This window comes from Scyliorhinus canicula, chromosome 1 (genome assembly GCF_902713615.1).
Source record: "Scyliorhinus canicula chromosome 1, sScyCan1.1, whole genome shotgun sequence".
Classification (NCBI taxonomy): domain Eukaryota; kingdom Metazoa; phylum Chordata; class Chondrichthyes; order Carcharhiniformes; family Scyliorhinidae; genus Scyliorhinus; species Scyliorhinus canicula.
In genome coordinates, this window is record NC_052146.1 from 260,758,649 (window position 1) to 260,771,414 (window position 12,766).

Sequence of the window (12,766 nt, forward strand, 5' to 3'; positions counted from 1 at the left end):
CCTTTTGCTTGATCCTTTACACAAAGGCCCTGCTCTCCCAACCACCCATATATGCTCCCAATTCTACCAACCCCCGCTCTTCATCCGGGAACAACATTTTTTCTGAAAGCGTATATTCCAAACATTTTCTCCCTTGAAATGTTCTCGAGGCTCGGTCAACATTTTCTCCAAATGCGAAAAGGGGCTTTTCATTGAAGTCTACTTGTGACAATAAGTGTTTATTATTATTATTATTATTCCAGTACTTGAGGGAATGAGGGCAGCTCCTTGCACGCAAAGTCTGCACTGGCCAATATCTGAACCCACTCCCCCGTGGTAGCTCGAACGTCTCCCGACGTTCCTCTAGCCCAGCAAACCTGCCCGCCACAAACATCCCTGCCGAAATTCATGAAGCTCATCGGCTGCTCCATTGGAAGCTTTCCAGTCAACGACAATCTTTCCCCCTCCGCCATTTTTCCAATTGATGCTGCACCACGAGTCTCCTCTAACTCTTTAGCCAGGGTTTTCACTGTCTTACGTCGGGTTTGATACCCTGTAGACATGCCCACCCTGGGCAGAAATGATTCCCCCTCCACTCTCCATACAATCTTACCGCCAAAATTCCCTGAAGTTCAGGTAGAAGGGACCAAAACCAACACCTCTAGGCAGGAGCCACCCAGTGTGCGACCACTCACTCCATGGCCACCACTGGAAGTATGGTTGACTGAAAGATTTGATAGGATAGAAAGTGAGAAAATATTTAATCTGGTGGGCAAGTTTCGGGACATGATGGCGCTTCAGTAAAATTATAGCTAAGGTGTTCAGGGGTGATGTTGGGAAGTGGAAATCTCTAACTGGCTCCCTTTAAGTGTTATCGAGGCTCGGTCAATTGAAAAACTGACAACAAAGATAGATTTTATATTAAGCATTTTAGAGTTTTATATCAATGTTATGCACAGCCATTTTTAGGGTATATTTCAGAATAATATTAAAGTACTGATGTAATGACAACCTAAAGCAATTTGCCAGTAGTGTGTTTCTCTCCATTTGCAGTCTTTTCATTGATAGTACTATCAGAAAATCTCTTTGGATGTAATGTATGACTAATTTAAGACTCTTGTTGATAAGTATAACATACATGGAGGAACAGGTAACTTTGGACTTATGCAACTTATTTTGCTGGTGGAACTTTTCCAGTCCCGCACAGGTCACTGGACATTTGAGCGGCTCGCCACATTTTATCGTCCCACCTCCCCCACGACAGGGTGGAAACATTCCATCCATGGTTTCCAAAGCATTTCGCCAGTGAGGTTTTCCTCACCTTATGTCTGTGACAATGGGCGGCACGGTAGCCCAGTGGTTTGCACCGTTGCATCACAGCACCAGGGTCCCAGGTTCGATTCCTGGCTTGGGCACTGTCTGTGCGAAGTCTGCACGTTCTCCATGTGTCTGCGTGTGTTTCCTTCCACAAGTCCCGAAAGACTTGCTGTTAAGTCATTTGGACATTTTGAATTCTCCCTCTGTGTACCCAAACAGGCGCCGGAATGTGGTGACGCGGGGATTTTCACAGTAACTTCATTGCAGTGTTAATGTAAGCCTACTTGTAACACTAATAAAGATTATGTTGTGAACTATTTAATACAAATTGATTACAACTCTGTCACTAACTTTATTATTATATCTCTATCAAATGGCTGACAAATAGAAGGTGAATTAGATGGATCTTTGTCTCTTGTTGTCTAGTAATTCCTATGTTCTTATATGTTCCTTCAGGCTTTCTTACCAGACCGTACTTATTTGTATCACTTAGATCTTTTCCCTATCCCTCCAAATGCCACCTTTCCTGCAACTTTTGCAGGCTGTTCTACGTTGCAGGATTTATTTAGTTCCATTAACCGTCTGATCTTAATGTGCACAATGAAAAGTTAATCAAGGGAGTAGCATTAAGAATCTAAGTTCCCATTCTGAACAATATGTTCCTTCTTCAACACTGCCTTTACATTCACTTTTTAACTGCTCATTTTGCAGCTAAAATGTTATTTGATCTTTTCTTGTTTGCAGCCCTCCTGTATGCAACCATCTTTGGTAACGTGACAACGATCTTCCAGCAAATGTATGCGAATAGCAACAGGTACCACGAGATGCTGAACTGTGTCCGAGACTTTTTGAAGCTTTATCAGGTGCCCAAGGGCCTGAGTGAGCGTGTCATGGACTACATTGTTTCGACTTGGTCGATGTCTAAGGGAATTGATACAGAAAAGGTACAGAAATTAAAAAGAAAATATGCACATCTTTTCTAATCTGTAGTATATTTTGGTATAATGGTGTCACCTTTGCGTAGTGGTATTCTCACCTTCAGAGTTAGGTCTTGGGTTTAAACTCCAATCTTAAGACTTGAGCACATCATTTGTGTTGCCATTCGACTGCTGTACCAAGGGTGTAGGGCATTGTGTAGAGTGCTGTATTTTATGTGAGATGTTAAACAAAGGCTCTGTTCACCTGTTAAGGTGAATGTAGACGATCCTGTCGACTTATTTGGAAGCAAGCAGGGAAGAGTTTGACCATCATCCCTCCTCATTCAACCAAAAAGCGCTTAATTTGTGATTTATTTCATTTGTTGTTTGTGACTTCCTTACTGACTTACCAGCATGCAAAAAGTGCAACCGATAATCATAAAACTTAGATAATTCACAAAAATTAAAATTGATCATTTAATTAAACACCCTGTACTAATAGTTTTTTTTTTGACCAAAAGAGTTATCCTGCTTGAGGTCTGGGGTGGGATTCTCCGGGATTCCAGCCGCTGTCAATGGGATTTCTCATTGAAGCCACCCCTACGCTGCCGGGAAAACCGCGGGCTGGTGTGCGCTGCTGTTGGGACCAGAGAATCCCGCTGCCAGTGAACAGCCAGAGAATTCCAGCCCAGGGTTGAAGCTGACCTGTGTGGTGTTCGGTTCCCAAGTTCCATACCCTGTGTGTTTAGATGTTCTTCGTACTCTGTCACAGTGATTTTCAAACTTTTTTTCTCGGGACCCCTTTTGCCAACCGGCCGACCTTCGGGACCCACGCCGGCCGACCATGTGCTATAATTCTCTCTCTCTCACACACCCAGGCACACGAACCTTGTAGTGACTCTCTCTTACACAGCTATTCCACTGCCCCCCGTTGTGTTGGAACCAGTGCATGAATTCCATACAATGACCAGATCTCAATCTTTGTCTGCAAATCAGTTCAGTACGAAAATAAAATTTATGACAAAAGGATTTAATTTATTGTTGCAAGTGGATAGAAATAAATACATCTCAATTTCTTCAAACTATATGCTGATTGGCATATAGTTTGTACATTGTTTATACATTTTGTTTTTGGAGATGTGGTGAGTGAGCTCAGTTTTATAATCTGAAGAAATGTGCATGTACACAAGGAAAGGGATTATATCAACCGTTCCGGAATACACTGGTCACCAGCAGACTCATTGGCAACCAGGTCTCACCGATAACCGACAAGACAATCCCAAAAATGACACCGAACCCAGTGGCATTTACAGAATCAACATTTAGTTCCACAAGCACCTCCAGAGTAACGAGTTAGTTGAAGCTTTGAGGGATGAAATTCAAGCATCTTTGTTCCAAAACAGAGTCTGGCTTGATGCTGTATCTAAACCGACCACATTAACTGTGTCCCATTCGCTCATGCGATGCTGCTGACTCCAGGATCTGCCAACTGTAATATTCCAACTCCACCTCCTGACAAACCTGTTTGTGACTTTGACCTCTCATCGCTCTTGGGAATTGAGCTGTTCCGCTGTGACCGATGTTCATCTGCATGTTCTACTGGGGTATCATAGAACCTTTCTCCACCATCATCTGTTGCAGAGTCTGGGCCATGCTCTTCAGTTGTACTATGCTCAACGTAAGCTGCCTCTGGCATAAAATGACAGATAGGTTTAGTCCTTTCAATAACACTTGCTTGAGCTGTTGATTTTTCCAGAGTCCCAATGGTTAACTCTTACCTGGCTCTGCAGAACTTTGTCAGGTGTCTGACATTGACAACATACTGCACAGTCCGCAGGCCCATCTGTCCCTTGCTTTAGCGATGCCAGGAAACTGTCCTGCTCTGGTACATACTGAATTGAGCCTCCATCACGAGACACCTTCTGAATTCAGCATGTAAAAGAACAGTAATTGCTTCACAGCGTGAAGGTTTGTTAGTGCACCTCTGCTCAAGAACAGGAGAGTGATGAGACTGAAGACCAACCCTGGCTTGAACAGTGCAGCTCAGGCCATTTTAATATATATGCTGGTAGTGGACATTGGGCGCTTCTCCCAGGATCAGATCGGGACCACTGCAGGTACGCTGCGATCGATCACTCAGCGACCCTCCCGACACCCGTCCGCGACCCTACCGCGGGTCGCGACCCGCACTTTGAAAAAGCCTGCTCTATCAGGTACCAACTCTTGCCCACCTCTCTCCCAAACCTCACCCTCTTGCTTACACCTGGTTCTTGAATCTTTACTACCTCCCAGACTGAACCCCCAATCCATACTTCCTCTCTCAATTTTGTGTTCCCCTTTTTCCCATCTGATCCCCAAATATAATTTGAATTTGTTAAATTTTGCCTATCCTGTTGAGTTTTAAAAAGGAAATATATGCAACTTTGAATATATTGATGAAAGAACATGTGGAAACCCCACAGAGGAGTAGATTTTGACTTTGCGCAGTAGTGTAAACCTTGAAATCCAATTCTCTATCACCCATTTTACATTATTACACAAAGTCAAAATCTGTCCCATATAATGCAACACATAAATCATTGGCTGGTACAAAAGAACAAGAGACAGCTAAAGGAAGGGAAGAATGTTTTTGTTTTAATTTTCTCCATGAGTAACGTCTTTGGAGAATAAAAGGGAAATTCACTGATCCTGAGGCCTGTTGAATCGAGCATGGGCCAGAAAATGTGTACTAACCCTGAACTCCCTTTGAGTGTGGAACCCCAATGAAAGCATGGGATTGCTAGACAATACTGATAAGTGTGTTATCTAATAACACTTCTTATGTTACAAGATAAAACTGTATCGCTTACAAGGTGGCTTACTGCCTGCCATCCTGTGAACAGTGCCATTGTTGGGAGATCTGATCATTGTTTTGAAAAGGTTTTATGTGTCTTATCTAATTAAATACCTCAAAAATACTGAGCCGGAGACTGACATGAGGAATATTTCATTTAAAATTCTATTTTGAAATTTTTTTCCAGATACACTAACTAAGCAATACAAATTTTACGCTGGTTACACAGATTACTCAAAATGAATTGCTCAACATGCCATGAAAAATAATTAAATGATACATTTTGGATGTTCTAGTTGGATGATGGTTAAATGCGAAAGAATAATATATTATGTTAGTTTCCTTTCCAATCTTGACTCATTTGTAATAATTCATGCTGGATACTTTGAGAGCTGATTTAAAAAAAATATATAAATTTAGAGTACTGTGGTGGTATGATTAACATAGCTGCCTGCCATTGGTGCAGAACACCGGCTTACCATTGGTCCTGGCCGGTCATGTGCCTCTCGACCGATTGGTTGAGACCAGTCATGTGACGGCTCCCCGATTGGTCGAGAGGCTGAGTTAACCCGCCTCCAGGGCGAGGTATAAATACCCAGCACGCCCAGCGGTCGGCCATTTACTGTAGTCGACCGCAGGGCTAACATCTAGCTTATTAAAGCCTACTTTTGTACAGCAACTCCTCTCGCGTTCAATTGATGGTTCATCAATTTAATAAGCTAGAATTTTGAAGATGGAGCTCCGGATCAAGCCCGAATGCCTCCGCATCAGCCCGCAAACTCAGAACGCTTCAGAAATTTTTAAACATTGGCTGGCATGTTTCGAAGGTTACCTGGCGTCCGCAAACAGCCCCCCCACCATGGCACAGAAGCTTCATATCCTCCACTCCAGCGTGGGCATGGCGGCCTACGCGATGATTGCGGAGGAAAAAGATTACGACGCGGCCATGGATAAGCTGAAAGGACAGTTTCTTAAACCGGTAAACAGAGTATTCGCCGGACATCTGCTGGCTACCAGACAACAGCTCCCCGGTGAGTCATTAGACAATTTTTACCGGGCCCTCGCTGTCCTGGAGAGGAATTGCACATGCCTCCAAGTTTCAGCCACGGAGCACATGGAACTTCTGATTAGAGATGCTTACGTGGCTGGGATGCAGTCTGCCGCTATCCACCAGCGGATGCTGGAGAAAGACGACCTCAGCTTAACTGAGGCACGGACTCTCTCCACCTCCCTGGAGGTCGCCGCTTTAAACTCCCGCGCCTATGTCCCCAGCCGCGCTGCAGCACCCTGGGCCTCCTGGCACGCTTCCCCACCGCCATCCGCCGCTCCCGACCCCCCTCAGGCCTGCGCCGTGGGACGCCCCGACAAGTCCGCGGGGCCCCGCTGCTATTTCTGCGGGTTCGCCCACGCTGCCCGGCCCGCTCCGCCCTCTGTAAGAGCTGTGGGAAGAAGGGCCACTTTCGACAGACTGCCAGGCCAAATCGGTCGCTGCTGTACCGTGCAGCGACCGGGATCCCCCCCCTCCGGGCCTTTTCAGGCCCTTCCAGTACACCGCACCAATCCCCCCCCCCCCCCCCCCCCCCCCCCCGGGCCCCTGCGCCTGGCCTGCGCGCCAACCCCCCTCCTCCGGGCCCTTCCAGCGCACCGCACAAATCTCTCCCCCCGGGCCCGGCCTGCGCGCCTCTCTGCCCCTGCTCTCAGCCGCTCCGATCGGCCCGCCGGCACCGCTAACCCTGCCCCCAGCAACCATGAGGGCCTCGCGGGCGCCGCCATCTTGGGGCACCGACTCCACGTGCGGATCCTGTGCACCACCATCTTGGACTGGCACGTAAGGTTCTGCCAGCACCTACTCGGCCGCCGCCGACTACGACGATGGTTCTTCTCCACGGCTCGCGGCCATTCAACTCGACCAGTCACGGCCACGCACGCTCGCCAAAACAACGACGCTGATCCACCTCAACGGCCACGAGACGGGCTGCCTGCTGGACTCCAGGAGCACGGAAAGCTTCGTTCACCCTGCCACGGTAAGACGCTGCGCGCTCCCTGTCCATCCTGTAAAACACAAAATAGTGTTAGCCTCAGGTTCGCACTCTGTCCGCATCACCGGCTGCTGCATCGCTGACCTCACGGTCCAAGGGAAGGTTTTAAAAAATTATAAACTCCTTATCCTCCCTGACCTTTGCACACCGGCACTCCTAGGACCGGACTTCCAGTGCAACCTGCGGAGCTTGACCTTCCAATTCGGCGGCCCTATGCCCCCCCTCACTGTCTGCAACCTCGCGTTCCTCAAAGTGGACCCCCCCTCCTTGTTTGCTAATCTCACCCCCGATTGCAAACCCGTCGCGACACGGAGCAGACGGTACAGCGCCCAGGACCGGACCTTCCTCAGGTCCGAGGTCCAGAGGTTGCTGAAGGAAGGAGTCATCGAGGCCAGCAACAGTCCCTGGCGAGTACAAGTGCTGGTGGTCCGGACTGGGGAGAAAAACCAGATGGTCATCAACTATAGCCAGACCATCAACCGGTTTACGCAACTGGACGCGTATCCTCTCCCCCGTATTTCCGCCATGGTAAACGATATCGCGAAATACAAAGTCTTCTCCACTGTGGACCTCAAGTCCGCCTATCACCAGCTCCCCATCCGCGCGAGTGACCGTAAGTACACCGCGTTCGAGGCTGATGGGCGCCTCTACCACTCCCTTAGGGTTCCATTTGGTGTCACAAATGGGGTCTCGGTCTTCCAACGGGAGATGGACCGAATGGTCGACAAGTACGGATTATAGGCTACCTTCCCGTACCTCGATAATGTCACCATCTGCGGCCACGACCAGCAGGACCATGACACCAACCTCCGGAAATTTCTCCAAACCGCAAAACTCCTTAACCTCACTTACAATAAGGATAAGTGCGTATTTAGCACCGACCGTCTAGCCATCCTCGGCTACGTAGTGCGTAACGGAGTGATAGGCCCCGACCCTGAACGCATGCGCCCCCTGATGGAACTCCCTCTCCCCAATACCCTCAAATCCCTCAAACGCTGCCTGGGTTTCTTCGCTTACTACGCCCAATGGGTTCCCAATTACGCCGACAAGGCCCGTCCCCTCATTCAAACCACGACCTTCCCGCCGTCAACAGAGGCCTTCCAGGCCTTTAGCCGCATCAAAGCGGACATCACAAAGGCCACGATGCACGCCATCGACGAGTCCCTCCCCTTCCAGGTCGAGAGCAACGCATCAGAGGTAGCTCTGGCGGCCACCCTGAACCAAGCGGGCAGACCTGTGGCCTTCTTCTCCAGAACCCTCCAGGCTTCCGAACTCCGCCACTCCTCAGTGGAAAAGGAAGCCCAGGCCATAGCCGAAGCTGTGCGACATTGGAGGCACTATTTGGCCGGCAGGAAGTTTACCCTCCTCACAGACCAACGGTCAGTGGCCTTCATGTTCGATAATGCACAGAGGGGCAAGATTAAGAATGACAAGATCTTACGGTGGCGGATCGAGTTGTCCACGTACAACTATGATATCTTGTATCGTCCTGGGAAGCTCAATGAGCCTCCTGATGCCCTGTCCCGCGGTACCTGCGCCAGCGCGCAGATAGACCGCCTCCGCTCCCTCCACGCGGACCTCTGCCATCCAGGGGTGACCCGTTTCTACCATTTCATTAAGACCCGCAACCTGCCCTACTCCATCGAGGAAGTCAGGACAGTAACCCGTGACTGCCACATCTGCGCAGAGTGCAAACCGCACTTCTACCGCCCCGAGCGCGCACATCTGATCAAAGCATCCCGCCCCTTCGAACGTCTCAGCATTGACTTCAAGGGGCCCCTTCCCTCTAACAACCGCAACATTTACTTCCTGACGGTAATCGACGAATACTCCCGCTTCCCCTTCGCCATTCCCTGTCCCGACATGACCACATCGACCGTCATTAAGGCCCTCCTCTCCATCTTCTCCCTGTTCGGCTACCCCGCATACATATATAGCGATTAATTCCTGCTCAACAGGGGCATTGCCTCTAGCAGGACGACCAGCTATAACTCTCGGGGTAACGGACAGGTCGAGCGGGAAAATGGCACCATCTGGAAGACCATACTACTGGCCCTCCGGTCCAGAGATCTCCCTATTTCCCGATGGCAAGAGGTTATCCACGATGCCCTACATTCTATCCGCTCACTCCTCTGTACCACAACAAATCAGACACCTCATGAATGTCTTCTTGTTTTCCCCAGGAAGTCGTCCTCCGGATCCCCTCTCCCGACGTGGCTGGCCGCCCCCGGACCCATCTTGCTCCGGAAGCATGTGCGGGTGCACAAGTCCGACCCGTTGGTGGAACAAGCTAACCCGCAGTATGCGTACGTGGAGTACCCCGACGGTCGGCAGAACACGGTCTCCCTCCGGGACGTGGCACCCGCCGGCCTGCGGCCTTCCCCCCCCCCCTTCCCCACAGACCCCCCCCCCCCCCCCTGTTTTTTTTCCCCCAGCACCCCACCCAGGCCACCCCTTCCCCATCCATGGCGTCTCCACCATCAGCTCGGGTGACGGAGACAGTTCAAGGACCATCGCTCCCGGACTCCGGGACATCAGCGGAACCACCACCATCGTCTGAACCAGTGTCACCAACTCCACTGCGGCGGTCTGCCAGGACGTCAAGGGCAACGAAAAGGCTGATTGAGTCTATTTAATTTTCAACAACACCATGCACCTTGTATGGACAATATGTACTATTGTTAAATGTCTGGGCCAGTGGGAAGCCAAACTTTTTTTCCCTTCTCTGGCTACTACTCATACCACCAGTTCTCTCCCCCTCCCCAGCTCTCGTTGATCTCCCTCCCCCCCCCCCCCCCCCCCCCCCCCCCCCCCCCCCCCCCCCCCCCCCCCACGGCTTCTTTCTCCGCAAGGGGTGAATGTGGGGGTATTATTAACATATCTGCCTGCCATTGGTGCAGAACACCGGCTTACCATTGGCCCTGGTCGGTCAGGTGCCTCTCGACCGATTGGTTGAGACCAGTCATGTGACGGCTTCCCGGTTGGTCGAGAGGCTGAGTTAACCCCGCCTCCAGGGCGAGGTATAAATACCCAGTACGCCCGGCGGTCGTCCATTTACTGTAGTCGACCGCAGGGCTAACATCTAGCTTATTAAAGCCTTACTATTATACAGCAACTCGTCTCGCGTTCAATTGATGGTTCATCAGAAATGGGGCCAATTTCTATTGCACGGACTCTGTGTTTGCGCAGGACTGTGCTGCCTCGTTCTTGGATTAAAGTTGGAAGACAAAGAGAAGGGAGAGAGAATAGGGGAAACGGGTGAGTGGGAGAGGAAGGGAATGGAGACAGGCAGACAGAATAGGGACAGGGCGAGATCAGCCCAGGCAGAGGAGCCACCATACTAGCAGGGAGGGCTAGCACGGGAAGGCAAGCATTAAGGGTGCCGCGGTGCACCTCTCAGGGGAGATGGAGTGTCTGGCCGGAGGGGCGGACAGAAAGGGAGGTGAATACAGGGAGGGGGTACAGTGAGTGGGGGAACGGATAGAACTGAAAAGGAGCAGAAAGACAGGAAAGGGTTGGCAGCGAAACAGGCACAGTCTTCGGCGAGCATGGAACAGGCCGAGGAACCAAGATGGCACCGCAAGCAGCCACTTTGGATGGTTCCTAAACAAAGGGAGACCCTGGAGTGCAGGGACCCGACCTCATGGCGAGAGAGTCGCTCGTGGCCATTTTGGACAGCCCCCTATCAAAGGGAAATGCTGGGGTGCAGGGGCATGCCCATTAGGTGTGTATGGGCAATCCTGCAAGAACCGGGGTGACAGAAACCCGCCACCAGGATAGTCACCTGGAATGTAAGAGGACTTAACGGCCTGGTGAAAAGATCAAGAGTCTCCACACACCTGAGAAGCCTGGGCCGGGATTCTCCCCTACCCGGCGGAGCGGGGGGCCCCGGCGTGATGGAGTGGCGTGAACCACTCCGGCGTCGGGCCGTCCCAAAGGTGCAGAAGTCTCCGCACCTTTAGGGGCCAAGCCCTAACATTGAGGGGCTAGGCCCACGCGGAGTGGTTGGCGCTCTGCCGGCTGGTGTGGATGGCCTTAGGCGCCATTCCAGTTGGGGCCGAAGGGACTTCGCCGGCCGGCGGAAGTCCGCACATGCGCCGGAGCGTCAGCGGCTGCTGACGTCATCCCCGCGCATGTGCAGGGGAGGGGGTCACTTCTGCCTCCGCCATGGTGAAGACTATGGCGAAGGCGGAAGGAAAAGAGTGCCTCCACGGCACAGGCCCGCCACCGATCGGTGGGCCCCGATCGCGGGCCAGGCCACCGTGGGGACCCCAGGACTCGGAGCCCGCCCGCGCCGCCTGCTCCCGCCGGTAAGGTAGGTGGTTTGATCCACACCGGCGGGAGAGGCTTGACAGCGGCGGGACTTCGGCCCATCGCGGGCCGGAGAATCGCCGGGGGGGGGGGGGCCGCCGACCGGGGCGGTGCGATTCCCGCCCCCGCCGAATCTCCGGTGCCAGAGAATTCGGGACACAGCGGGGGCGGGATTGACGCTGACCCCCGGCGATTCTCCGACCCGGCGGGTGGTTGGAGAATCCTGCCCCTGAAGTCTGACATAATCTACCGACAGGAGACACACCTGAGACAGACGGACAGATTAATGGTAAGGAAGGGCTGGGTGGGATAGACAGACCATTCATGCTACGGAACGAGGGCTGGGGAAGTAGCCACACTGATCAGCAAAAGGATGAAGTTCACAGAGACAAGGATGGTTACGTACCCAGGAGGACATGGTCATGGTCAGCGGTATCCTGGAAGGGGCACCAGTCGTCCTGGTAAACGTGTACGCGCCCAACTGGGATGACACAAACTTTATAAAAAATCTCGCCATCGATCCACACCGACTGATTATGGAGGGCGACATTAACTATGCAAAGGACCCGCTGACCGACCGATCGAGCGCCAGAATGGGGAAAAAGACAGGCATGGCTAAGGAACTGGGAGCATTAATGGAGCAAATGGGGGTGGTTGACCCGTGCAGATTCCTATACCTGGGTGAAAAGGAATTCTCGCTCTTATCACAGGTGCACAAAGTATACATCCGAATCGACTTCTTTGCAGTGGGGAAATCGGTGCTTCCAGGAATTATAGAAATTAAATGAAATGAAATGAAAATTGCTTATTGTCTAAAGTGGGCTTCAAATGAAGTAACTGAAATGCCCCTAGTCGCCACATTCCGGTGCCTATTCGGTGAGGCTATACGGGAATTGAACCGTGCTGCTGGCCTGCCTTGGTCTGCTTTAAAAGCCAGCTCTTTAGCTCTGTGCTAAAACCAGCCCCATAGCGGAATACTCCGCGATAGTCATCTCCGACCACGCTCCACGCTATGTAGATGTGAGGTTGGAGATAGGCCATGACCAGCGCCTCACATGGAGGTTGGACATGGACCTTCTGGCTGACGAGGCCTTCTGCCAGAAAACATCACAGGCCATTGGCGGCGGCGTGAGTAGCAACCAGATCGGGAAGGCCTCCACGTTCTGGGAATAACTGAAGGCTGTGATCAGAGGGGAAATTATAGCCTACAAGGCGCATAGAGATAGGGAAGAGAGGGAGGCCAGGCAACAACTGATCGCCTCCATCTTGGAGGTAGACAGAAAGTACTCCGAGGCCCCGACCGTAGAGCTTCTGGCGGAGAGCAAAAAGCTACAAATGGACTTTAACCTGCTATCCACCAGGAAAGGAGT

The 12,766-nt window shown here is 51.4% G+C and overlaps 1 protein-coding gene across 3 annotated transcripts in view; it reads left to right on the top strand.

The window, feature by feature from the left end:
- Window positions 1-12,766, top strand: part of kcnh1a (potassium voltage-gated channel, subfamily H (eag-related), member 1a) — a 415,016-nt gene that overhangs the window by 142,229 nt on the left and 260,021 nt on the right. For all 3 annotated transcript variants that reach the window (XM_038812190.1, XM_038812179.1, XM_038812184.1), the window contains one exon: window positions 2,041-2,240. In XM_038812190.1, the coding sequence (XP_038668118.1) occupies window positions 2,041-2,240 (200 nt within the window). The remainder of the gene's footprint in view (window positions 1-2,040; window positions 2,241-12,766) is intronic.